Below are 27327 nucleotides of genomic sequence, written 5' to 3' on the forward strand. Positions count from 1 at the left end.
ATTTGTGACCGGGTCGGACCCGATGGCTACAGGAAAGTGATAGAAGGCAGATATATTAGCCCCGGGTTGAATAGGTCCCTTTCCCCTGGGTAAGGTAACAGGGAAGGTTCCAGAACACTCAGGAACCTTCTGGAGACAATTAAGACAGGCTGATTAGAACACCTGCAGCCAATCAAGAAGCTGCTAGAATCAATTAAGGCAGGCTAAAAAGGAGCTCACTTCAGTTTATGGCGTGCGTGTGAGGAGCTGGGAGCAAGAGGCACTAGGAGCTGAGAGTGAGAATGCAGACTGCTGGAGGACTGAGGAGTACAAGCATTATCAGACGCCAGGAGGACAGTCCTCTGGTGAGGATAAAGAAGGTATTGGGAGAAAGCCATGGGGAAGTAGCCCAGGGAGTTGTAGCTGTCGCACAGCTGTTCCAGGAGGCACTCTAGACAGCACCATTCCACAGGGCCCTGGGCTGGAACCCGGAGTAGGGGGCGGGCCTGGGTTCCTCCCAACTCCTGGTCAGACACAGGAGGAGTTGACCTGGACTGTGGGTTCATGAAAACGGCCAAACTGAGGGCTGCCGAGAATCTCCGAGGTGAGCAAATTCTCCAATAAACGCAAGACCCACCAAGGTAGAGGAGGAACTTTGTCACAATAGAAAAAGATTATAAAAATTCTGTTGTTTTCTAACCATTGCTCCTTGCCCAAGTAGTAAAGTCCTATCGTGCCAAGTAATAGCACCGGGAAGACCAATTGCTTAATTCTCAGTTATACTAAGGCTACATTGCAGGGTGTAGAGTAGCCTTCACGTGATTGGGAATCACCGCCCAAAGTATAATCAAAGACATGATTATAAAGGTAAACACTTTAATGCAGACAGTAAAGTTTAAAGGGGACAATAATTTGGGCAGAGGGAACCCAAGAATAGGTTTAATGGACTCCAGTCCAGCATTCCCTCCTGTCCTGGATTCCCTCCTTGCATAATCTGTTCACTTTCCCTTCTCCATTTAGCAATGTCCATGTCTTCCTTGTGCCATACGTGTCATTAACTTTCAGTGCAAATCAACACCTTACTCATGGACTGCCCCCATGTCATATTATCACTGGGATTTTTTTGGTATGATTTGTTGGATCTATTTCTGAGTCTTTAGGCTGGTTTCATTAGATACAGCTTATGTACTTTCAGAACTGATTGTTGGACTTAGCAAGTCGTGGTTGCATTTTAGTGATTAGCAACTTCAGCCTCCAGTAATGAATGGGTTTTTTTCTTATTATTAAGAAAGATTTTTGTTCCTACAGAAATCGAGGCTCAATTAATACGAGATGCTAAAGTCCATCCTTGCTAGACCATTGGCGATGACTGTTTCTGTGTCTCCTCTTGTGCGTGGGTTGTTATTGAATAACGTCTTCCCTTTTTCTTTTCAACAGTCTTGTGGATTCCTTCTGCTGTCCAAGTTCGGGGACAACGGTCCTTCACTTCAATAATGTTTATTCGCTCCTTGACTTGGTATTAATAAGCAGTTATGCAGCTATGCCTAACACTTACTGGTGTCATAACTCAGTGTTTTCTCTGGTTTAATATTCTTCTATTTCCAGGCAATTTTACTGTCTCCCCAATATTTCTTATATATACTGGCTAATTTTAATTTTGTTTCTGTTTTATTCTGTAATTCTGTTGTTGATTTTTTCCCTTGCCCATTGTTTACATCAGTTTTTTAATTTTTTGTATTTTCCATGTGACCTCCTCCACTTTCCTTTCAACCAATCATGTGCGTGCGTATCATGTGACTTTGTCATGTGGCTTGCATGGTGCTGATGATGTCGTCCACGCTGGTGAACAGAAGGTAAAAAACTTTGTTCTGATTGGTTGACTAGATCTCAGGGGAATTAAAAACCCCCGGCAATTAAGGACCGCTAAATTCCATTGCTCAAAATTTCTTCTGTAAACTTTTTGGAGAGATTGCTCACCACCTGTTATCTGCATGTGAAGAACTAAAAGCCAGCCATCTGCGCTGAGCTAGAAAGATAGCTTTATGTGCAGAAAACCTATGGCTTAATCTTTTGATTCATTCAGTCTGAGAACACAACAGAATTAGCTGTCTGGGAACACTGTAATCTTTGGAAGCATACTCTGGGTGAAATCCTAGCCCTATTGAAGTCAGTGGGAAAACTCCGATTGTTTTCAGTGGGGATGGGATTTTGTCCTCTGAATTTTACTTAACGCTTGTTTGAAAATATGGGCCAGATCCTCAGCTAGTGTAAAGCAGCATATTCCATATGACTGTTGCAACATTTTGTTGACCTTTTCTTTGCAAATACAATTCTGATAATGATTTTCTTTAGATGACCCTAATTTTTTTAACTTATGAAAAGGCACAAAATAAAAAAGCCTATGAAAACCCCCCAAAAGCTAGTCCATTTATAAACATAAACCAGAACTTTCTCTTATCACGAGAAAAGTATAAATGTGGCAAGAATGGAAACTGTTTTTAGAAATCTATATTCACACACACGCACACCCCCACCCACCCACCACTATAATCAGTGCCCAAGCTTTAAAGTTTGTACATCGGAAGTAATGCCATTGAAGTTATATTTTGCTGGTCATCACCTGCCAAAGTACTGTATCCTTCCTACACAATATCTGTCACAGTCAGGAAAGGGAATTAATCCGGATCAGAGCCATTTAACAGTTACAGCAACTGGTGGTCTCCAGGAAATCAGGAAGCAAATGGTTGATCCTTGCAGTTAAGGAGATAAAATTACTTCTAATTAAAGCTCATGGCAGCCAGAAAATAATTAATTTAACATTGTGATTGTTGCAACCTCACTTAATACTCCATGCACACTGTAAAGAGAGGGGAAACCCCTGCTTTTCTGCTTCCCTGGTAAGGCAAATAAATTGTTTGGAAACTCACAAAGCAATTGGCTCTTTACCCATTAACTCTAAATCATCTTATTGTTTTGGGACATTGCCAGGAAAGCATTTGGGCTGGGATTTTACTAGGAAACAAAACTAACACCAGTAACCTTACCACATGCATGGAAGCAGTCCCTTCCTTTCCCCCAATGCCCCAAGCCCCTCATCCCGCTCTTAAAACTGATTGGGCGACATCCATGAGGAATGAAGACTTGGCTGTCTCGTTTTGCATGTCCTTTTGTTCTTGTTTTGTTTTTCGTTTGCTTCTCTTGTGTGCATTACGGAGCCTTCTTTCCTATTCTCTTTCTCTCAACCCTAGTGTATTTACTACTTCTGATGCCTTTGATTGTGTAGATGTGGCTGCTCAGTGTTTCAAATTGTGGCAGCCTTTGTCACAATTTAGTCCCATTTACCTGGTGGCTCAGGGTAAGGAAGTGAGCTGCTCCTTTGATCACATTTTGCAAAAAATGAAATAGATAACCAGACTATAATTGTGTGTGCTGAGAAATAAAGATGCTGGATCTCGCATTAGTGCCAGATGGCTGAGTGTTTTGACTGATGACACTGGGTGCCTCAATTTTCAGGTGCCCAATTAGAGCTGTCTTAAAAGGCCTTGCTCTTCAGAGGGCGGGTATTCAGCACTTTCTGAAAATAAGACCCATTTTAGCCATTCAAGATAGAGCAATGGACTGGGACTCAGGAGATCTGGGTTCTGTTCCTACTCTGTCAGTGGCCAGCTGTATGACCTTGGGTAAGTCATGTCACCTCCCTGTGCCTCAGTTTCCCCATCCCAATAAAAAGGGGGAAATGATAGTTACCTCCCTTTGTAAAGCACTTAGAAATCTACTGATGAAAAATGCTATATAAGAGATAGGGATTATTTACAGTGTCCCAAAGTCACTGGCCTTTTCTGAAAATCCTGACCACGTGGGTCCAACGTGAGATCAAGGAAGCACTTGATTTAAAAAAAAAAAGGCAGCCTATTTAACAAAGATACGAGGAAGCATTTTTGCAGGTTGTGGGATTCACTGCAGCAGGATGTTACTGACGCTACTTATTTAGGAAGAATCAGAAAAGAATTCAAGAACGACATGACTAGGAATGATATCCGCACTACATTAGCTATGTATAAAAGCTAAGACTGAACCTTTATGCTTCATGATGGTGCAAATGATCAGCATCTTGGGATACAAAAATGCCCCCTTCACACATGTACAGCCCTGTTGAGTTGTCCAGATGCATTATGAAACATAAGGTGTGGGCCGCTGTGGAAGTGATAAACCAGTGTGGCTACAGCAGTGATCTGTTCTGAGATGGTGGTGCCTGGAGTAAGAAAGGCAGCTGATTCACTTTAGATGTGAATGCTTTTTTGCCATTCTTAGCAGAGCCAAGCATTGGTTTTTCTCCTTCCCAAAGTTACAGACCTGGACGCTGGAAGAAGTAGTGCAGTGCTTACAAGGATGCCCAAGATGCCCATACTGTGACATAGTTTACTCTTAACCTGTCGTGTTGTGCAGTGGCAGGATGAAATGCTGGGAAGAGCCTTGCTGGTCACAGTGTATTCGGTGCCCTGTAAACTGCTGGGCTCCCCCAGAGCTACCCAAGCTCTTCTCACATTCAACTCAGGAGAGAGCGATCAGCTGGAAATAGGACAAGCCCTGGGAAAGAGAACAAGCATCACTTCCCATCTGCAGCTATTAATTCGTCCTCACAGTTAAAGCATTTCTGGGCTTACTTCTAGTTCCACTTCTTGGAGCAGACACCCGGGGGCAAATGCAGACCTGGGATAAGCCTGCCTATCTCCAGTGATTGGCAGAGTAGTGGAGACTGATTTTAAACTTGTATGTTTTACATACCTGGGTGAAATTCACCCCCGTCTTGTGGGGAATTAAGCACATGGGTCTTGGTAATTACCCACCGTAACACGTGCAACCCCCATTTGCATGGCTAATACTCTAGCCTCTGGGCTGAAATAAAGGCTGCTGTCCCCTTATGTGTCCTTTGGAGCTATTGAATCTATATGGACACATCTCGTGGTTTATCTCCAGAGCTAGCACAGAACCCCTTCCCATCCTGCAGCCCTGCCCCAGAAGAATCTCCCCAAAGGGCTTTCCTCCCTGGGCAGATTGTGTTTGTAAACTGATTATACAGAGCAAGTCTAACAGGCTCAATACTTTATTTAAATGACTCCCTTGAGGAATATCCTTAGACTGGCCCATAGAGTTGTTATAAGGGGGTTTCCAATAAGGAGCCCAAAATGCACAAGCGTAAGCAAGTTTCTGAAGTATCCATAGGAGCCACAATGTAAATGGGAACTTGACTGGCATGTGTATAAACACCCCTCTAATGCACCCTTGCTTGCCAGCCCTCTTCATGTGGATGAGATGCATGTTCTGAGCATGAGTTCTTTCTAATCTTACAATGACCTTTTCTCTTCAGCTACTGACACTCTGACTCATGATAGGATTGCTGGTTCTGCCGGACTAAAGTTTTTACACTAAACTTCTTTCTTTGGTTGAAACGTACTAACACACTTTTATTTTACAGCCCCTGTATATGGATTATACCTGTCTTTTTGAGACAAATATGTGAAATATATATGGATAGAGATGTGAATATTTTTCACCTGGGTTTGCACTATTATGATTTTTTTGGTTTCAGACATGATGTTGATTGTCATTGGTCATAGGCCGTAAGTACTTACATGGGGAGAACATTTCTGGTAGTAGATGGTTCTTCAGCCTAGCAGAACGAGCCCTGACAAGATTCAGTGGCTGGAAGTTGAAACTAGACAAATTCAAATTGGAAATAATTTTAATAGGAGGGTAGTTAACCATTGGAACTGCTTCCTAATGGATATGATGGGTTCTCCATCACTTGAAATCTTTAAATCAAGATTGGACATCTTTCTAAGAGATGTTTTTTAGATCAACCACATGTTGTCGGGCTCAATGCAGGAATCACTGGGTGAAACCCTTTGGCCTGTGTTATACAGGAGGTCAGTCTAGATGGTTCCTTCTGGCCTTCAGATCTATTCATGTATTAATATAGTCTCTTCATTGTGAGGTTATGGCGGGAGGAAATAACAGTGACGTGTGGATCTGGTGTTATCCCTGGTGTTAGCTACTGGTCCATTGATCAAGTTTGCCGAAGATGCCACAGTGTGGGGACAGGACTAAGCGTTGCAGCTCATGGATATTTCAGTAGCGCCTAAATGGCTCAGTGTCCAACATAATAAGTAGCGATAGGTGCCCCGGTTTGTTGTTGAAGCCAGTTGCTAGTCTGGAAAAGCATTTAAACTCCCTTTAAATAACAGCTTGGTCGGGCAAGACATTTGCTTTGGTCTTGGTTAATTATTGGTTAATAATCTTGGTGCAATTATTTCTGTAATAGCTTCGTTTACTTGAATCAACTCAATAATGACAAGTAGTAACCTTCCTGGTTGTGCATTCATTTAGGAATGGGGAGGGAACAAAAAAGAATTGATCAGTTAAGCTGTTGGTGTGTTCAGGATGCCCAGGAGAAGTAACTAAATATGTATTTGCTGTGAGCATTCATTTGTTTCCCTTTAACTTGCACTCTGTGTAATGGCATTCACTCTCCAAGCACTAATAATTCCTGGAGAAACCGAAGCTAAAATGAGATTTGCAAACATGGTCTCAGGAAACTGGCAGCAATGATAACAAACCCCTTTGATTAAAATCTAGATGGCCAGTTTGGTAATCAGTTCATCAAATCCTGTCCTTTTTTATGATGAGTGCATATCCAGCAGTAGTGCATAGGCCCAAACATAAGGCAGCCCTTGTGCTGTAGACCAGGGGAAACCCTTAGTGGAGTTTTAAAAAACTCTTTCTGTGTGTCATTTGCTTCTACTGGACCAGTGATCTAGTGACTGCTCCTGGCATGGTCATCCAGCTAAGCTAGGGTTCTGATTTGTTGGTGAAAAATATCTGAATCAAAATCCAAACTGATAAACATGAGAATGTAAGGTGAGCTCTTCCCATCAAGGGACATCCTACAAATTCCTAGTAATTGGCTACAGTTAAACTTCCAAGTGCATTTGTATCCTAATAAAGCCTACAGGGTTATTAACCACCACGTGTTTTGGGATCTTCTAACAGAACAACATCTGACGAGCAAACTATAGATCTGAGTTTCCTATTCAGGATGTTGGATCAGACTTTTTGGTCACAAATGTTCTGTCTTTAATGCCTCAGCCTTGTCGTTCTTTGAACTTGACCCTGTGCCCAACTCTGTACCTCCATCTGAATGTGCAACACTCCCTGTTGTTCCAGCCACGGGCCTCTCTTGAGCAGAGATTGACAATCACACCAAATTGTGGCAAAATGTTATTTTAAGATTTTCATAGCTTCAGTGGTCCGGGATCAGTCTTTTATGATTGGAACTACAGGGAGTGTTGCACATTCAGATGGAGGTACAGAGCTGTGCGGGGCTCAAAGCTGGAATAGCAGGGATGCTGCAGGTTAGGAATGAGAAGAGCTGCATGTGAGAACTGCCTGCCTCTCATATATAGTGTCTGTTCTTAGTCCTTTGTGGTTTGCATTAAGACACGCTCAAATAAATAAATACTCATACCAAAAAGAGTGTTCAACATTTGTATAATTATAGTTGACAGAGATGCTTTTTCTAATGATTAGATAAAGTATCTGCAAGAATTAGGGCTCCAAAAGGAGACCAGATGATAGAGTATAATTAGTCCTAGGAGTTTGCTGGGAGCCCTGCCTGCCGACTGCAGCTGAATTGTAAACTCTAATTTACAAATAATTATAGCATTGGTTTTGCTAAAACTATCCATAATGAAGTCAGAGTATCTTTCCGAGAAATAGAAACATGCAGGAAATCTATAAATAATTTCATCTATTAAAACATTTTTAGTGAAACCATAATAGTTTGCCTGGCCCTTTACATACCCTGGCATTCTAAACCTGGGATTAGCACTACATGGATATGCAAGATATCTTCATTAATAGTCACTAATTAATGGAAGACCCAATGTAAATTACCCATGAGTTTATGAATAATAAAGAGTCTAGGATAATGCCTCTCACAATGTACTTTGTTCATTTATTTTGACAACTGTAATTTATTTTCCATTATTTTTAACACCGCTTTGTAATATACTAGTAACAAATGCACTGTAATATCTTTGGCGGAAGTAATGGAAATCTTAGTACTACAAGACCTTAGAACTGCCCTCTCTGTTAAATCTTTGCTGAGAAAAGAGAAGGGAACAGCTTTTCTGAGTGTGAATTATATGGTGTGCATGTTAGCAGTCAATGGAGCTATGATCTGAACCCTACTGAAGTCAAGGGAGAGACTCCTTTTGATTTTCATTGGCTTTGCATCAGGCCCTTTTCGAGGCTCTGCTGTTCAATGTTACAGGCCTGAGTTTTCGTGCTGCTCTCTGGTATTTTTCTTTTCTTTCTTTTTGTTCATCTTATAAATTAATCCTGGTCACAAGTATCCAAAGTAATTTAATGGCGGTAATGGCTCATCGTGGGCTGAAATACTGCAGAGCAGTCAAAGGCACGTCATCAGAAGCAAATGGCAGAGCAGATGTAAATCAATTTGTCCCAAAAAGGTGGAGTACAGCATGCTGAGAGGGTTTTTATTGATTTAACCTTCCATCATTATGCTGTCCCAGCTGGCAGGCAGATTGCAGGGACGCAATATAGAATCAGAGAGTGGTGTGGCAAAGCTAGCAAGCCAGCAATTGGACGTGGACTTGCAGTGGCAAGGGACACATGGGGGCTATCCGTGTAATATATTGTGGCCCAGTATCTTTAAAAGAGAGATGATTTCTAATAGCTAACATCCTGTAACCTTATGCGCAGGAATATTTAAATAATGCACATGAGGAAAAGGACATTTTAAAGGCAAATCCCACTTCTCCAGTGCTGCACTAAAGAATCCCTGTGAGTATCACACCTATCTAGCTGTCCCTAGCCTCTGTTTGCCACAAGCTGGGATTGGGCGAAAGGGGATGGATCACTTGATGATTACCTGTTCTCTTCATTCCCTCTGAGGCACCTGGTATTGGATACTGTCAGAAGACAAGATATTGGGCTAGATGGACCTTTGTTCTGACCTAGTATGGCTGTTCTTATGTAAGCACCTATATAGCCCCCACTGGTATCCAGGTGCCTCACAACATGGTTTTAGTAATTAAATATTCATGGTAAATAGGCCCTATGGCCTGTGATGGGATATTAGATGGGGTGGGATCTGAGTTACCCAGGAAAGAATTTTCTGTAGTATCTGGCTGGTGAATCTTGCCCATATGCTCAGGGTTCAGCTGATTGCTATATTTGGGGTCGGGAAGGAATTTGCCTCCAGGGCAGATTGGAAGAGGCCCTGGAGATTTTTCGCCTTCCTCTGTAGCATGGGGCACCGGGTCACTTGCTGGAGGATTTCCTGCTCCTTGAAGACTTTAAACCACGATTTGAGGACTTCAATAGCTCAGACATAGGTGAGAGGTTTTTCGCAGGAGTGGGTGAGTGAGATTCTGTGGCCTGCGTTGTGCAGGAGGTCAGACTAGATGATCATAATGGTCCCTTCTGACCTAAATGTCTATGAATGTATTAATGTCCAAAAGACCCCATGGTGAGAACAGTTTTACAGGTGGGGCGCTAAGGCCAGGAGAGACTAACTGATTTGCCCAAACTCACTCAGGACGTTTGGCAGATTGAGAAATTGATCCCAGCTCTTCCAAGCTGTAGGCGATCTCCCTACCCAGTGGCCTATCCTTTCTCCTCCTGGTCTGAGGTCTCTAAGTCCAATGCTCTTTCAGGCAATGGCAGCTGCAGATTTGAGATCAGATAGTTCATTAATTCTTCTGTTTTAAAATCTTTTCAAAGGTATTTAGGTGCCATAAGAAGCAGATAGGCAAAGCACCAAGGTGCCTAACTCCCATTGAAAACCTGCCTGGGAGCGACTCCACAGTAAATTGCTCAATTTACAATAGATATTCATTTTTTTTCTTCCAGGTTCCAGCCTTGCAAACTCAAGCTGGGATCTGAGAGTCAAGCTCAGATTTTTACTTCTCATGCATTACTTCCCCAGTAACCAAAATTCTGTGAGCCACATGCCACCCTTAGCTCAGTGGGGCTGCACAGGATAACCGAGGGCAGAAACTGGCACTGGAGATGGTTAATAGTTCTATTTGATGTATGAGATTGAATAAGAATCCAGCTCATTTTTTCATAGCAGTGCTGAATCCACAAGGGTAAGAGGAGTAGAAAGTAGTTACAAACATAGGTTTATCCCAAAAGTTTTCAGGGAGAAGATCTGCTGAATAAGAAGGTGCCAATTTCACAGATCCGCTTTTCAGTGTAGACCTGTACTTGGTAGCTAGTCCGTAGTGCCAGGATTCTGTTACTCTCTGGACTGACTCATCTGCCTTCATTAGTAATTCTTTAAGGAAGCAAAATCTGTGTGTACTTTATATGCATCTCTCTACAATGGCTGAGGCAAGATTTATTTTTGAGTATTTTTTAAGCCTATCTTCATGAAAATTTCCCTGCTTCCACTGGCACTTGCATCATGCATCCTTTTTATTTTTTCCTTCATGTGCCAAAGGGAACTAAGTCTGCAGAAAACATGCCATAACAAATAAGGGGGGGTTGAGGGAACACTCGTTTCTGGAGGGGATGTGCACAAAAACCCCATTGATGCAGAAGCTATGGAATGGAGAAGACAGTGAGTGTTTTCATGGTGCATGCTTCTCAGTGAAATGATTACTGTGATGTTGTAGCTCTGCATTTGCCCGAGCTCACTTCACAAGGAGACAAAGTCCCTGCCAGTCACATTGCTTTTTCTGGAATAGATGGAAGTCTGGTTTGGTTTATCATTAAAACCTGTAGACTGACAGTATTCCATCACTTATAATATAAGGCCAGTGCTAGCTCTCTTTAACATAGCATATGTTTTAATCACATTAGCCAAAATTATTCACACAACAAATATTTGAGTCTTAATAGTGAGTCATTGTCATATCTTGGTACCCCACCACTGATAACTTCCAGAGTTGTCGTCCTTATGGATTTTGGATTCATGGAATTGGGAGTTGGGTCTTTAATTGTAGACTCAGACTAGCATGGAGTGGATGCCCACAAAGACATTGGGTAACACTTTCTAAATTGCCTAAGTAACATTTTCAAGAATGATGTAAGCACTCAGATTCTAAGGGGACGAGTACAGAATAGAGCCATGTCCTTTTCACTTTCAGCAAGACTAGGGTTAACATTTTCTAAAGCGTTAAAGTTACTTAGGTGCCTGTAGGTTTAATTTTCAAAAGCACCCATTGACTTACATTGGGACTTAAGCATCTAATTCACTTAAGCACTTTTCAAAATTTTACAGTAAGTCCTGTTTTCAAATTAATTTAGGAGCCTAAGTCCCATTGCCTCTCAATAAGATGAACAGTAAAATCTCCAAAAGCACCTACATCTCATTGAAAGTCAGTGGGAATTGGTCTCCCAAGTGACTGTGTTACTTTTAAAAATGAGACTAAGGCTTCTAAATCATTTAAGTGGTTTGGAAAATTGTATTCATTGATTTTTTTCTTCTCTTGTTGCAAAAGAGGTGGTTTGATCACAGTCTGTAAATACCTACATGGGGAACGTACATTTAATAATGGGTTCTTCAGTCGAGCAGAGAAAGATCTAACACAATCTAGTGGCTGAAAGTTGAAGCTAGCCTAATTCAGATGGGAAATGAGGCATACATTTTTAACAGAGAGCATAATTAAACATTGGAACAATTTACCAAGGATCATAGTGGTTTCTCCATCACTGGCAATTTTAAAATCAAGATTAAATGGGGTTTTTTTTCTGAAAGATCTGCTCTAGGAATTGTTTTGGAGAAGTTCTATGACCCGTGTTATACGGGAAGTCAAACCTAAATGGTCACAATGGTGACTTCTCGCCTTAGAATCCACAAATAAACAACAAAATAGTGGTAATGCCAGTTCCAAACAGACTTCAGGGGGTAAATAATATCAATATGAATTAGAAACAGCTGAAACCTGGAGAAATACCCAAGGGAGTATTACAGGGAATGTGTACACAGAAATCTGACTCTAGCTGCATTCTCTCTAGATGGGAGCTAGCACATGTAACAACATAATTAAGTCAAGTGAGTTAATTTTTGTTTTGTGCAGAAGAGTTGATATTATAAAAGCACAAGGAGGAAATGTTCACTGTGTGGGGGTGGGGAAGTGTCCTCTGCAGGTCTTGTACAAATGTGATAGGCAGGAATTGACTCACCATTTGCCTTGAGAATCACAAGAACCACCACTTGTGAATGGCAGGAAATGGCCCTAGGTAAATGGAAGTCTTAGGGAGGAGATTATCCTCTTCTTGGCCTGAGCTGCAAATCAGGAGAATGTTTTCTCTTAAAAAAAAAAAATTAAAAATTACTAAATTGGAGACAAGGGGGCTGATTCCCCATTGCCGGGCATCCTGTGTAGTCATTTACACCAATGTAAACTGAGTGTAAAATGCTTCTATTCTAATGCAGTAATATTTTATGCCCACTTTTCACTGCTGTACATGATAGTACAAGGTGCAGGGTGAGGGAGAATCCTGAGATTTTTTTCAAATTTGAAAAGCATTCAGTGTGCAGACCCAGGAAAAATGATATAGGAGGAACATGTCTCTCAGTGGAGAGGCGAGCTAGACGCTTTCAGCAGAGAGGTTGCTCTGTGTGTACTTCAGAAGAGTGGCCCTGCTGGTTTGACAGACTCTCACTCACTTTGTTTTATTGCTGTTTAACATAAGAATTTCAGAATGAAAACCTTTAAAACTGCTTCTGAGTCGCAGACACCAAGGAGCTATATTTTAAGCCCAGCTTCTGCCCTACCTCTGGTTAGGCACATGCAAAATTTCACCTGAATTTTGTAAGCACAAATACCTGCTAAAAATTCTAACCCTTGCAAATATTAGAATCTCTCAGGAGCACGGGGATGCGTTCTCACATCTGTGTACCTGCGTTTCCATGCGAACGTGAGCCAGAGTGGAGCAGATAACCTGCCCATAAGCGTTTCAGGATGACGGTGCACTTTTACTGGCTTTGGTTTGTTTATGTATTTATTTTTATGAAGTGGCTGGAAATTAAATACGAGTCAAACCATTATTTCAGGGGAACCCAGCGCACCCAAACTGGAGGGCCAGATTGGAGAAGACGGGAACTCCATTAAAGTGAACCTTATCAAGCAGGATGATGGAGGCTCCCCAATCAGACACTATCTGATCAAATACAAAGCTGTAAGTATGACCAATAGCCAAGGCTGCTGGGCTGTTTTTGTTGTTGATTTGTATTTAGATAGCACCTGGGAAGTCTAGTCAAGACCCAGGGCAGTACTGTGTTAGGTGCTATTCAGACAAGTAACAAAGCACAACAGTCCCTACCCCAGGGAGCTTGCAGTCTAGGCATCAGGAAATGACCGTTGGACTCAACAGACAAATGAGGTGGCATTGGATTAGACAGGCACTCAAATACACGGAGTTTAGCAGAAAATTCTTAGCTCACCACTTTCTCCTTGACTTTGACCTTGACCGTTCATTTCCTTTGCTTCCTCCCTCTCCCCCTGGCTCCACTGCTATGGGTGATAACAAGCACATCAATTATTATTTTTTTAACTTCATGTTCTTATGAAACATAATAGCCAGCAACATTTTGAATAGGCCTTAGTCAGTGGCTTGAAACCTGGGGCATTATTTAACTTCAAACTCTTATCTTAACAATTTACAACTTTCATGCTGTGTTTCCCTGCTGACCTTATATGCTTGGATAATCCACATATTGTTAACAAATTATTGTGCACTAGTGACTTAAAAAAAGAATACGAGGTGAGGTGACTGGATCAACTGTATTCAATGTTAGATGGAGACAATATAAGGGCAATTGTATTCATGGCCATCTGGGGGGCGCTGTCTGAAGATATTCCTCATTAGGCCCCAACTAAATTAAATCTCTATAATTGCCTAGGGTTATGAAACCCACACTGCTGTATTTTGAGCAAATGCCTAATGGAAGGATTGTCGTCTTATGAGTAGGTAACATTGCTGCAAGCTGAACAAATGAAGGCAACTTTAACCTTGGCTTTTGCTAGGCGATGTTTGATGTCCTCTGTTTTACAGCAGGGAAAGCACCTAATCAGAGAATACTTGACAGCTCAGCCTTAAGGAATAAGAATGAGATGGAGTAGCCTTGAGGTCCTGAGGATCTCTAGGGCTGGGGGAAGTTTTTCTAACAATTACTGATGCTGTTTCTATTGTCTGGACAATCTGCTCCAATATTAATGTGCCTGGTAGCGATTAAACTGTATCAGAGCCTTTAGTGGAAGTTTCTGGGCATTTACAAAGCAGATCTTAAAGACTACGCCTGGTAGACCCTCTCATGAATTAATTCTGTACCAGGCATCGGGAAACCACTTTTGCAGTAAGACTCATCTTGTGCAGTGGGGTGAGTGAACCTCCAAGTGAAGCAAGCAGAGTAATCCTGGCTCTCGTGCTAGAAATGACATAGGCACTCTTGCATCCCCCCAGGTGCCCTCCCAACACCCCTCTGACAGGAGGGAGTTGTTAAATTCTTAATAGGTGTTTTAGCTTCATAGAATCCAGAAGATAAAGAAGACGACCTGTTAGATCACCCAAGCCATCTTTCTTAGGCCATTGCCAAGGGAAGGGGCTTGCACAGAATAAGCATTCTCAGTTGCTGGGGGGTTTTGTTTCGTTTTTTTTGTTTAAATTTATTATTCTAAAACCAACCCCACCACTTTGCACTAACAAATGTTCCTCTAGGAAGAAACCCCACCCAGCCAGATTTCCCCACTGCGTTCTCTCCGCTGCTCTACCTCACATTTTTTCATTAAACCGTGTGTTGCCAATGTTCTGAAGCAGCCACATGTTATGCTGCTCTGGGGACCCTCCTTGGCTAATGAGAAGGCTTGTTTGCAACTTAGTGGAGGAATTCTCCGTTGTCAGGGTGCTTAGATGTCACTGTGATCAGTGTGCAGAAGGTAATTCCAAGGTACATAAAAGCACTAGATCTCAGTAGATAGGAATCAGGGGGTTTTTCAGATGCACCCAGCACTGTGACTATTCCTAATTGAGTTGGTTTTCTTTCATGAAAGGTTTACAAAAAACTTGCATAGAATACCTTGCAGTAATAATAAAAAAAAAAGGGATCTCCTGTATTATTTTTATCCACACATACACTGTCCTGCATCTAAGACAATTCCCTAATTTGTTGATGCTGAAATTAATTAAAATGAGTGACCCACCTATAAACCAACAAGCTGCTCATCCTCGGAGGAAGAAATGATGTTTTATATAGAAAGCTTGTGTGCTGTAACTTGTTGCCCTGATTAAATCCATTACATTATCAACCTCCAGTTTCAGGGATGTAAATCCCAGGGATGGGATGGATTCTTCGTCACTTGAGGGTGTCTTTTAAAAAGCTATGCTATAGCTCCAGCAGATATGATGGGCTTGATGCAGAAATTACTAGCTGAGATTCTGTGGCCTGTGCTATGCAGGAGGCCAGATTAGATGAGCGTAATGATCCCTTCTGGTCTTAAAATCTATGAAAACCTTTTCGCTTAGTTTTTAATGACCAGGTCATTTTAAAAAAAAAGTGTTGCCATGTGCCCACATGACCTTGTCCCAAGCTTGACTGCTGGCTCATGACTTGTCTGCCCTGAATAGAAGGCATTTTCTCCAGCCTCTTAAGGCTTTTCCCAGCCCTGCCGCACATTTCCGTCTTCTCTGCTCATCTGTTGGTGGATTACCATAACTTCCCCACTAAACTGAGTTGTGTATTAACTGGCTTCCCTCTCCCAATGAATGGCCTGAAATATTACCATAAATAGCTGACTTACATGCAAGTACCTCTAGGTAGAATAATTGATGCATGCAGCTGGGGATAAGCTAGGAGAAGAAAGCTTTTTTCTTTCTTTCTGTCTTTCTTTCTATGTGAGGGCTTCCCCTTTGCCATAAAGTGAGGTTCCCCAATAGCAAGTGCTTTGGAATGCTGTGGAATCCTGGATGCTAATTGGCCACTGAGGAGGCCACGTGATTTTATAAAAAGTTCTTGTTAGACCCGTCCTTTATATGGATCACTTATTTCATGGGGCACATTTTCGGCTGTGAGGAGAGACCAAGCAGCTGGTCTTTGAGGGTCACCACTGCCATTTCACTGCTCTTGCTGGCTCAGTAGAAGAGCAAAGGAGCTGCCCAGTGACAGTAGCAAGTAGCAGGACTCACTGCTGGGTTTTAAATTGCATTTTTGCTGTGCAAGAATTGAAATAATGGCAGCCCTCATCCGCCATCGAGATGCCATAGAATAGCAAGCTCAGCGGAGACTGAGTGCTCCGAATATCTTGGTAACAGGTTTGCTAAAGCTGCCTAAAGGATTTGGACATCCAGTTTCCATTAAAATTGGAAATTAGGAATCCAGATCTCTTTAGGCAGCATTGAAAATCTCCAAGAGACTAAAGAAGCAGACTAGACAAAACTGGTAAGCTAGGCCCGCCCCCGGTTTGGAAGCAAACCTTTGTCATCAAAATGGTCTGAATTCTATGTACTAGTGCTGCAAAGAATCCTCTGAAAATCCTTGGCATGTTTCACACTTTGGCAATGTGTATGGGGGGTCTGGGGCTCGGTCTTTCTAAAACAGGTGTGTGATCTGGTGTCAGGCAGAGGGGAGAGGGACAAGCAGCGGGGTTTTCTTTAGACAGGATAGATCTGTACTAGGATATGAGTAGGGAAGATGTTGCTTAGATTTCATAAATTCTCAATCAAAGCCACCCCTTCCTAGGGACAGATTCACCTGCTTCTGGTAGTAGGTTTCCCATTTTCCACCTGCTGAGTTGTCTGATAACCCAGTGCCTTTTTAAAAGCCTCCCTGTTTATTTTATGTCATGTGTGATGTTTATTAGTTGATCATCCTCTTATCTCAGAACTGACCATTAAGACCATGCACTGTGTTTTGTATCCCCATCTCTCCTCTCACCATCCCCCAGAAGCATTCCTCAGACTGGAAACCAGAGATCAGACTCCCCTCTGGCAGCGACCACGTAATGCTTAAGTCCCTAGACTGGAATGCAGAGTACGAGGTCTACGTGATAGCTGAGAACCAGCAAGGGAAATCCAAGCCTGCACACTATGCTTTCAGGACTTCAGCTCAGCCTACTGTAATCCCAGGTATGACAGCCACAAGCTTTACCATTGTTTTCTGCTTCCAATTAATGCAACTATGCTGCATCCCTTAATGTGCCTGAATAAACCCTGACAACTTGCTTGCTTAAAGACATTATCATAATTGGTTACCCATTCGAAGCATATGTATAGCACAGCAAAAACCTGGTAGGAATGCTCCATGAAAAATTGTTGTCTGACTATTCACAGGAAATATTTGCTGTTATAGCAGTATAAACTAACAAGACATGCGGATGAGAAAAGTGTTGGGTAGAAAATGCATTTCTGAAACTAGCAAATAGAGTCCCTGATTCAAGCCAAGGCAAAGGGAAAATTCATATATTTGATACTGTGCTTTTCACAACATGGATTGCCCTTTCAAACCTGCTTTCTGCTTGCTTTTTGCTCATTTGCTGATACAAGACAGTTGTCAGTGGCATAAAGGCGTAAAGAGCTGGCTGGTGTGGTTAAAATTGTTCTGTGCTGCATGGCCTTTGTTAAATGAAATGGAGACCAAATTAAAGCACTTCCTAAAGCGAACCTGCTGCTAAAATAATTACACTGGGTAGCCCATTAGGCAAAAGAAATTGAATAATGTCAGCAGTCCTTTTGGGAGCTGCTGTTGCAGACAGACTGATGCGTCCTTCATGGATTTCTTTCCCCATAAAGCGAGGTGCAACCACAAATACTGCAATAGCCAAACAGTCCCTAAAGTACAGAGATTTGCCAGCAGTTTGGTAGCCTGCAGGAGAGAGAAAAGGTTTGGGAGAATCTCCTTTCCAGATCTCTCTTGGCCCATATAATAATTCAGCCACAGAAGTCCCTTTGGGGGTAAGACCCTCGGACCAGCAATGGTTTTAAGTTAACGTTAGATGTACAAGTCTGAAAGCTGGCAAGCTGGAGCAGTAGAGACAGCCTCATTGCATATCCTGAGTGAAGAGCATCCATGCTGCGACCATTGCCTGTGATGTGTATTAAGGATGTGATTTCATTTTATTTTTTTCTTTAGAGCTTTATCTGTGAGTCTCTCACTTTTTTTCCTCAAAGCAGTTAGCAAATTTTCCCCACATTGTCCTGTAGCTGAGACTTTAGGCCTTGGTCTGTTCCTCCCTCCCCTTTCCAAGGGATTCAGCTGAGAGCTTGTGCAGTGTGCATGACAAAACTTTACTGGGTAAAGCCCACTGGCAGCATTAAGCATACAAATGAGTGTGACCTGTTAATACTGGATGCTTGGGGCTTGAAAGGGAGTTGGGGGAGGAGAGAGAGAAAGTGGGATGAGCCCTTAACAGGTCTGTAGTTTCAGATGGAAGGACATTTGGTAACTCATTAAACAACTCACCCTCAGTTTTGCATTTTCAATAGCTCTAATACTTATTACCCTCATGCATTTGAAGGACAACTGAGACTGCTGGGAGGGAGGTGGGGAGTTGCATAAGATCATTTCAGGTCTAGGAAACCAATGGCAGTAGGCTGAGATCAGCAGTAAATTAGTTCCTTTGTGCTCTTGGGGGTCACTGAAGAGGAAGCGTCCAAGTGCTGAATGGTGTTCCAGTTCCCTCAGCCCTCTTGAGGTTGGCTCCCTGCAAATGTCCCGGGCTGGCATTGTCTATTAGCACTCCACTGCCGTCCAATGGAATGCTGGAACGTACCTGGGGAAACTAGTATGTTCTGCCCAGATGTATCAGCAATGACCAAGCAGCCTGGCGGCTCTGTTGATGTACATGGAACATTCAGGTAACAGTTAAGTGGTTAAGGATAGCAGGAGCAGTGAGACAGGCCTTTTGAAAATGCAGTCTTTGAAATGCCAGGCAGAGTGCAGAGAGAACATTATTTATAGGCTTCTTAATAAAGCCGTAGATGGATTCAAATAGCCCTATTCTGATCTCACTGATGTAACCACATTGACTTCAGGGGAACTACTTCTGAGTTGTTACTCCACTGTAAAGGAGAGGAGGAGCCAGATTTTGAATCACCATGCCATTTTGAATGCTGTTGTTCAAAGTACTAGCAAGCCACATGAGTGGGAACCATCTAAGTGAGTTCTTGGAGGAGAGGTCCTTGTTTTGCAGTGTAGTTTCCTTCAGTGTCGATCCAATGTACTCCAGCACGTGGGCTTTCTGCCTTCTCAGAATGGAAGCCTGCTTCAGAGAGAAGGAGAGCCTCATGCAATGAAATTATTCATGTTACCTGAAGTGGGCAGAAGATTTTGCTGCTTCAGCTGTTTGGTCTTGTTTAGGACTGTGGTTTACATAATTAGTAGACTCAGAGCCTCTGTGGGCAGATCCCCCTAATGGGCGCTTGGGGAAGAACATCAAGCCAAATCTCCAGCTTATGTAAATCCGTTGAAGTCAATGTGGTAATGCCAGTTCACATCGGCCAAGGATCTGGTTCTGCATTGGGGCCACTTAGTTATTTCGTAGCTGGTTATTTAGTATTTCCCTTTTGATTTCAGAATAAGTCCCCCACTTCTCCACGGCAGGGGTTGGAGTCAATGTTTCTAACCCAGCATTGCTCCTTCTTACATTAAGAAGAAAATCGTTCATGTAGACAAAACATATCTTCGTTCTATATAACCCCTTGAGACTGTCCTGGGGCCAGTTTTATGGTGTCCTCAAGTTGACATAAGGAGAAAGATGATTATAAAAGCAGTATGCTTGAGGGTAGTCTTCAGCCACTCCAGCCAGTGGAGCTTGATTTCTCTAAGGAAGAGCCAGCAAGGTATTCCTGCATCCATACTGCTTTTTGCAAGGCTGTAATTAAGTGCATCTTTTACCCAACCCCCAGTGTAGTGAGCACTGGGTCAGGACTTGGACAGGCTGTTAGGTGCAGTGTCTGCTTCCAAAAGGTCTTTTCTTAGAAAAAGGCAGTGTTGTCCTTTCAAATACCAGCTAATCATTTTCTCATGTTTCACATTTGAGCCTCCTGTTCCGTCATTTATTTTGATCCATTTGCTCGCTAACCCCTCACCCCCCTGAATTTTAACTTGCTGTGCTGCTTCTGGCATTGCTGAGCTGCCGAGTCGGCCTTTTTGCTGGTGTTACTGCGCTAAAGCTCTTCTCTAACCTTTGGCCATTTTAATTTACTAAGTTAAATAAACCTTTAATTCTTATGTTTTCTATATTTGACCTATTTTTTCTTTTTATCTATTCTTTCTTTCTTTCTTTTCTTTCTTTCTTCTTCTCTTCCCCTCCCCCTTGTTTCCTTTCCTGTGTCTGTTGTCATACATGTCACCTTGGACCTCACGGGAAACATCCACACTTGCCACATGCACCAAATTTGTTTTAAACAACCATTTTTCCCCCTCCTGGGAACCATTGTTTGGCACCTGCAGCGACCTTGGGAAGCCCATCAACGTCGTCCTCCTTTGTTTCATTGCTTCTTTCTGCAGTGACTCTGCTTTTGCTCTGTTAGAAACTTTTTACAACAACAAAAATATACAACAAACAAATTTGCCTAAAAAGGCCTGGTTCCTACCCAGGTGTGAAAGCAGATAGTTTTTCCTTCAGAGGATCATGTCAGTGCAAGAAAAACAAACACAACAGATCATTTTATTGGAAAGATTGAGTATTTTGTAATGAGGATAAAAGAAAAGCTTAAACCAAGCGTTTTCTCGCTAACATTTTTTTCTGTTGCTTATAATGAATTTGCCCTTTTTTAATGGATGTAAAGAAAAATCTTTTGTTGGCTTTTTTTTATAGGAAGGTATGATATTGAAAGATCTTAAAAACCTGGTCTCTATTGACATTTCCACACATCTGTTGCTGATTACCATTGTCTGTTCATACCTATGAATGATATTACAAAGATGGTAACCATAATAAAAAGGTTTCTAAAGCCCCATCCGTACACCTAATACAGGTTAAAAAGAGAGAAAACTTGGCAATTATCGCCATTTGGGGTGCCTGAATTGGAGATCTTTTTTTTTCAAGAGCTTTTGCACGTGGATCAAACACATGGTCGTCAGAACATCCCTCTGAGGACGTTGTCTGACATAAAGTGTCTTGTTGAGATGTGCGCTGAGGAATTTTTTTTTTTCTTTCACGTGCTTGAATCCTTGGAGCCTCACTGGCCCTTGTGTAATCAGGCATCTCAAGACCATGACTTATGGGGGTTTGGAGTATAACACCGCTTGTGAGTGTACAGATTTACAGTGGATGCTTGTCTAACGTTCTGTCTGGCTATCCACTACTACATTGTCAAATCAGTATAGAAACGGCTTTTCTTCCCTTTTAGCTAAAAAAGATTAGCTGGGAACAAGTAATCTGAGAGGCTAAATGGTTAATACTGAACCGTAATAATATTCATGGTTAACTGTGCGTTTGACACTCCACCAGGCAGGATTAATCTGTGGTGTAATTTGATGCAATATCTACAGCTTCCTCTCTGAGTCCTGTGTATCTCATTTCTTTCTAGCAATTTCAGTTGACATTCCTTTTCTTTAATGTGGTGTCCCTCATGAATTGTTTTTGTAATGGGGAAAGCCATTTGGCTATGCCGCTCCTTTAAGCCTTTCTGAGAACACAGCTCTCTCATGTTCACTCTCGCTCTCTCTCTGCAAGGACCTGGGGAAGAAAAGGATGAGACTGGAAACATATATTGGACATGGTTTGGAAACCTCTGTACGGAATCTCTTACGCTATCAAAGCTCTTAAACAGGGTTCATTTCCTTTCTAACAAAATCTTCCCCATTGGGTACAAAACCAAATCAAGCCCCCTATTAATCATGTCTAGTTGTGAATTTATGGACTTCATATAACATCTTGTCTCTGAAATTTAGTCAGACTTTGTTCACTGGAATCTGCGCCATTCGTTTCTATTTAGAATTTTAAACAAAAACTTCATACAGGTGTGTGTGTGTGTCTCACACACAAACAGTTCCCTTTAGAAGGGGACACCTCACCATCCATCAAAATGCCCTTTTAAATGCTTTGTGCTGTATAAACTATATTCCAACACCAAGTTCCATTAAAAACCCTTTTGATCTCTCCTATGGCAGTGTTTATGCACTTCTGCTTAGGCTGAGAGATCAGTATGTAGCTCAGAGATGAATGTGGGTACCTTTAGACTCGGAAGACCACTTGATTTGCATGCATACAAGGTGTGCAGGAGGGGTGTAGTTACATGTGCATTTAACTCCAACTTCACATGGAGGTTCATTGGGAAAACCCACAGTTTTCAATAGATGTAATGAAGGTTTCTGGGGAAGGCCTACCTACTCAGGACATTGCTATGGCCAAGCAAAATCTCATCAGGGACTGCCTCAAGGGTCACTCCCGTGAGGTGCCATAAGAACAAATGTCAGTGTGTCTTGCTTGTGCCAAGTGTTAACAGTTACACAGTTATATTTTGCGTGGTTCTTGACCATATGCACAGTAGCCAGCACTGAAAATGCAGAACTTGCTGCTATGGTGTCCTGGGAAACTTGCTGGGAATTTCTGTTACGTTGCACCGTCCTAATACAACAAAGACTGTAGTTTTCAGTGAAGGCTGCTGTAATGCGAACGAAGGGCCCTGCGTTCCCATAGCTACTTTCGGATCCATACCACACTTTGTAGTTTGTGGGCATGTCACTTGGGTTGGTGTGTTCACACCTGCAATATTAACACTACAATATCTCATCAGATTGGTTATTAACACGGCAATGTTTACATGCAGAATATCAGTCAGGCCTTTATTATGTTTACACATTTCCATTATTAAAATAACAATGAGTCAAATGAACTGTCCGATGCATTTGAGTTTATTCTGTAGATGAGTTTCCTTGCTCATTTCATGGGCTTCCTCTTAGCTGTCCAGAATTTGCTAACTGACTGTGTAAAGCGAATACAGGAGTAAAACCCCTTTTACAAAGAGAGTTTCCCCTCTATAGCCACAAAACTAACAAATGGCACTGCTGTCCTTGCTACCAGGTTACAAGGATTATCACATTATACTTGATAATCCATGGGGTGTGCACCATGTAAGAGGCGAGATTTGATAGGATCCAAAGTATAATTGTTGCTTTATTGGCCACAGTTTTCTGAACAGCCATCTCCCTTTTTGGTGCTTGCCATTGAAATCTGCGTGCAAAGCGGAGTGCTAGAGTGGCACAAATGCTCAGATTTTTAGGCAGATGTCCGCCTTGCAAACACAAGATTTGTGGGAGCAAATCGTACCTGCAAAAAGGAATACCAGACCTCAGCCATCAGACAGAGTAACCCCGTGTCATTGGCTCCTCACAGAATGAACTGCAGGGCTTTGCAGGATCTCACATTGCCAGTGGAATTCCAGCTGCTGTTGTCCCACAGCTGGTTTTAAACCCTAAATGCTTGGTTTCAGCGTTGTCTATCCAGGCATTTGGCTAAGTTAAATTCAGTTGCAGTGCCGTGGCTGATGAGGCTCAGTATGATTCAGCTATGTGCTCAACACCATCCAGCATTTCACTGGGCTAAAGGACACTTCCAAAGCTTTCCAGGTGCACCTGATGGCTCTTGAGCTACTGCAGTGAGCTGCAACAGCACCTGGAACCGAGGGCAGAGCGTACAGCATGTGGGATGGGCAGTGCAGAGAAAAGGCAGCCTTGGTAAACTCCCACCCGCATCCCCCGCGTATTTAGATTTACTGGGTATTTTCCTTCAAAGCAGGAATTTCTCTTGCTTTCTCTTTGTATGTCCATTATCCCCTCTTTCATTCAAATGGAAGTTCCCTCCAGAGATGGAACAGAGCCCAATGCTCTTCTTGTTTACGTTATATGCCATAAGTAGCACCACTCAAGTTAATGGAGTGACACTGGGTAAACCTGCTGTGACAGGTTCCCCCTGGAATTGGCACTGAGCCCCCCTGTCCCGCCAGCCTGGGCTCCCTTTTACAATGTGCTGCTGTGACAAGCTGCAAAGACTTCTAGCCTGCACTTTCACCGGCATACCTACAGGTAGGGACACACCCAGCTGCAGTTACATGCAGGCTCTTTGACCAGCCCCCACATGGGAAGGCTAGAGCTAGGGCAACTACCAGCTCCTCAGGCACGCACCCTCTCTGGAGTATAAATCCCAAAATATACCATCTTGAGCTTCACAGGGAAGTGTACAGCGTAAGCTCATAAAATTCACCCCCTCCCTCAGTGTGGAGAGGAGTATGCAACAGCCTTTGCCCCTGAGTTATGATTCCCACACACTGGTTTAGATAAAGCAAAAGTAAGTTTATTAACTATAAAAGATAGATTTTAGGTGAGCATAAAGGATAACAAACAGATCAAAGCAGATTGCCTAGCAACTAAACAAAAAGCACAAACTAAGCTTATTATACTAAATAGATTGGATATGAATTAGCAAATTCTCACCCTAACAGATGATACAAACAGGCTGCAGATTCTTAAGGGACAAGCTGCACTTGCTTACAGCTTGGAATCCCCAGGTGTTCCATTCACAAGCTAAAAATCCCTTTAGCCTGGGTCCAACACTTCCCCCAGTTCAGTCTTTCTTCCTCAGGTGTTTGCAGGAGTCTTCTTATGGGGGGAGCGAAGAACCTCTGATGATGTCACTCCCCACCTTTATATAGCTTTTGCATATGGCGGGAACCCTTTGTTTCAAAGCTTGGTCCCCAGACTGGTCTGTGGAAAATTATTGACATCCAATGATGGAATCTAGAGACATGTGGTCTGATCTCATGTCCTTGTAGAGTCATGGCAACCATCCCATACAGGCTGTTCGGAGCGTTCTCAGGAAGGCTTCCCAGGTGGGAGATAAGCTTCTTCCAAGGCCTACTGTTTTCCTAATGGCCCATTCCCAACCTACTGTATAGAACAAAAGCATCTTGTCTAGTGGGCGTTCCCCAGGTGTAACTACATTTGAAATGCAGAGACATAGTCAATATTCATAACTTCAGAGACAAAAATGATACGTGCACACAAATAGGATAATTATATTCAGCAAAAAATAACCTTTCCAATGACATCTCACATGACTTATCTTGCATAAAATACATCATAACTATGTCATAATCATATCATATCATTATGAAGAATATGGAGTGCAGTGTCACACCTGGCCTTTAGCACTCAATGGAAATACCCACTTTTCGTAACTTAAACAGCAGCAGACACTCTCTTATCACCTGGGCAGCAGCCAATAACCCTTACATCTTTCTGCTACCAGCAAGTGAGACTAAAGTGAGCAAATCTCACTCTATGTGGAAATAGATGCTCTAATCACATGGGATGGATGGTAGCTTGCATTTGCCATTATTGCTTTCTCTGATGTAAATTATGCAGGACACAGGAGACAATGAAATCCTTCTAATCTGGTGTTTTTAGGCTGAAGGGTACTTATAAATATCTGCAAAGGAAAATTATCCTCTGATAGCAAAGGTTATGCTCACCTGGCTTCCCATGATGCACCAAAATGAATATTCATTTATCTCATGTGTTCCTCACTGACTCGAAACACCCTGCAGAACCCTTGAAATGCATTTGCTGCCTCTCTTATGGCCTGTGAATCGTGCCTGTTTCTGTCCAATCCTTTCTCTGTCCTGCCTACTCCTATGCACACTATAGCTGGGCCTCCTGCTGAGAGGATCTATCTGAGTGGTACAGCCCTCTTTGACAGGATGGATGCATGTAAAGTATGTGAGGAGCAAAGCCTATGGGACGTTTTATTGTATGTTGTAAAGCGAGGGTGGCTAGAAAGGTCTTTCTTGACAGACGCTTATGTTCCATTGATGAATCATTTACGATTAATAAATGAAATGGTTTTTTCCCACTCCTTTAGAACTAAAGACTCAATCATTTTTTTTAATATTTGTGTTCATTTGTTTGACCTGTAGAGGGGATTCCATGCTCTACCCCAGAATAGAAAAAAAATACATGGGAAAAATGGACAGTTTTATGCTATTGACTTGGGTCTGTAGTTCGCAAAATAACACGCTCTGCATATGGGAATGGGTCATATATGTTAGGCTGCTTTCTGTATTATTATTTATCTTCAGTATTACTTAGCACCTACAAGCCCCAGCTATGGACCAGGACCCCATTGTGCTAGGTGCTGTACAAACTCAGAATAAAAAGACTCTCCCTGCCCCAAATTTCCAGGAAAAGGCTTTGATCCAGCACTTGTTGAAGTCAATGGCAAGATTCCTGTCAACCTCAGTGGGCTTTGGATCAGGCCAGAAACCACCTCCACCAATGTGCATGACAACAGCAATTTTTATTGATGTGTTCTTCTTCTTTGGTTTTACTGCCTGGCACTAAATGGCTCAGAGCAGCCCATGTACACTCCAGTGAAATTTCTTAAAAAGAGGCCTTATCTCCATTGGCAGAGATGAGTTCCTCCTAACTGTCAGAGTGCTTGAATACAAATCCATATTAGATTCTGTGGGGTGCTGTGAAGGGTAGAGCTTAAAAGTTGTGGGTCACTTCATTTTAACCAGAAACCAGTTGTAGGAATAACAAGTAAAATGTCTCCCTTGGCCCTTGCAAAAAACAAAAGAATTCTAGACACGTTAAAAAATAGGAACAGCAGCAATTTCCTTCAAGTTCATGGGTCCACCGGAGGTAGTAAAACCCTCCTCAAGTGTTAATGCATCTCCACAGACTCTGAACCCTTTAAAATTGCAACGTATGTGAAGAATTAGATTTAGTAAACCAAGGCCGGTGTGGGAGATCTTCAAGTCACTGTAAGCTGGAGGAAAGGCCCAATGCCATAGCCAAGTCCACTTCAGGCCCTTGCCTCAGTATACAACTTATTGTTCCAAACATAAATGTGTAACGCAGTAATGAAAGGATTCCCCTGCCCAAAAGGGCTGCCGCCCCCAGAGGCTTTCCCCTTACTTCTCTCTGCCCCTACACCCCCTGCCAGGTAATATGACAGGCAGGTAGCTCTTTAACCCTTTCCTGGCTGTCCCAGCCACCCTTAGCTCATCCCACTGAAGGGACCCCAGAGGAGGCTTTGGGGATCAAATTAGTAAAGGTAGTGTTTTGGAAGTCCATGAGCAGGTGCCTTTCAGGCTGTGTTCTCATCCTTCATTCTTTCCTGGTTTAATACACCATGTCAGGTGGTTAAAATGTATTAAATGAGAACCAGGAAATGCTTTAAAGTTCAGACTGAGACATTTTTAATGAATATTCCAGTGTTCATCATCTCGGCTAGTCAGTGCAAAGCAGGCAGCAGCCATGCTGTGCACTTACTGAGGCTCCATTGATAACGTCCAGGATCTAAACAAGAT

The 27327-nt window shown here is 42.5% G+C and overlaps 1 protein-coding gene across 6 annotated transcripts in view; it reads left to right on the forward strand.

Annotated features, from left to right (window-relative positions):
- NCAM1 (neural cell adhesion molecule 1) overlaps nucleotides 1-27327 on the forward strand; it is a 258452-nt gene that overhangs the window by 213348 nt on the left and 17777 nt on the right. For 4 of the 6 annotated variants that reach the window (XM_073320618.2, XM_073320620.2, XM_073320619.2 and 1 more), the window contains 2 exons: nucleotides 13070-13194; nucleotides 16956-17136. In XM_073320618.2, the coding sequence (XP_073176719.1) occupies nucleotides 13070-13194; nucleotides 16956-17136 (306 nt within the window). Of the gene's footprint in view, nucleotides 1-13069; nucleotides 13195-16955; nucleotides 17137-20461; nucleotides 25869-27327 lie in introns of those variants that run through there. The other 2 variants (XM_073320622.2, XM_073320623.2) reach the window with 1 other exon arrangement.

Source organism: Lepidochelys kempii, chromosome 22 (genome assembly GCF_965140285.1).
Source record: "Lepidochelys kempii isolate rLepKem1 chromosome 22, rLepKem1.hap1, whole genome shotgun sequence".
In the NCBI taxonomy this organism is placed as follows: Eukaryota; Metazoa; Chordata; order Testudines; family Cheloniidae; genus Lepidochelys; species Lepidochelys kempii.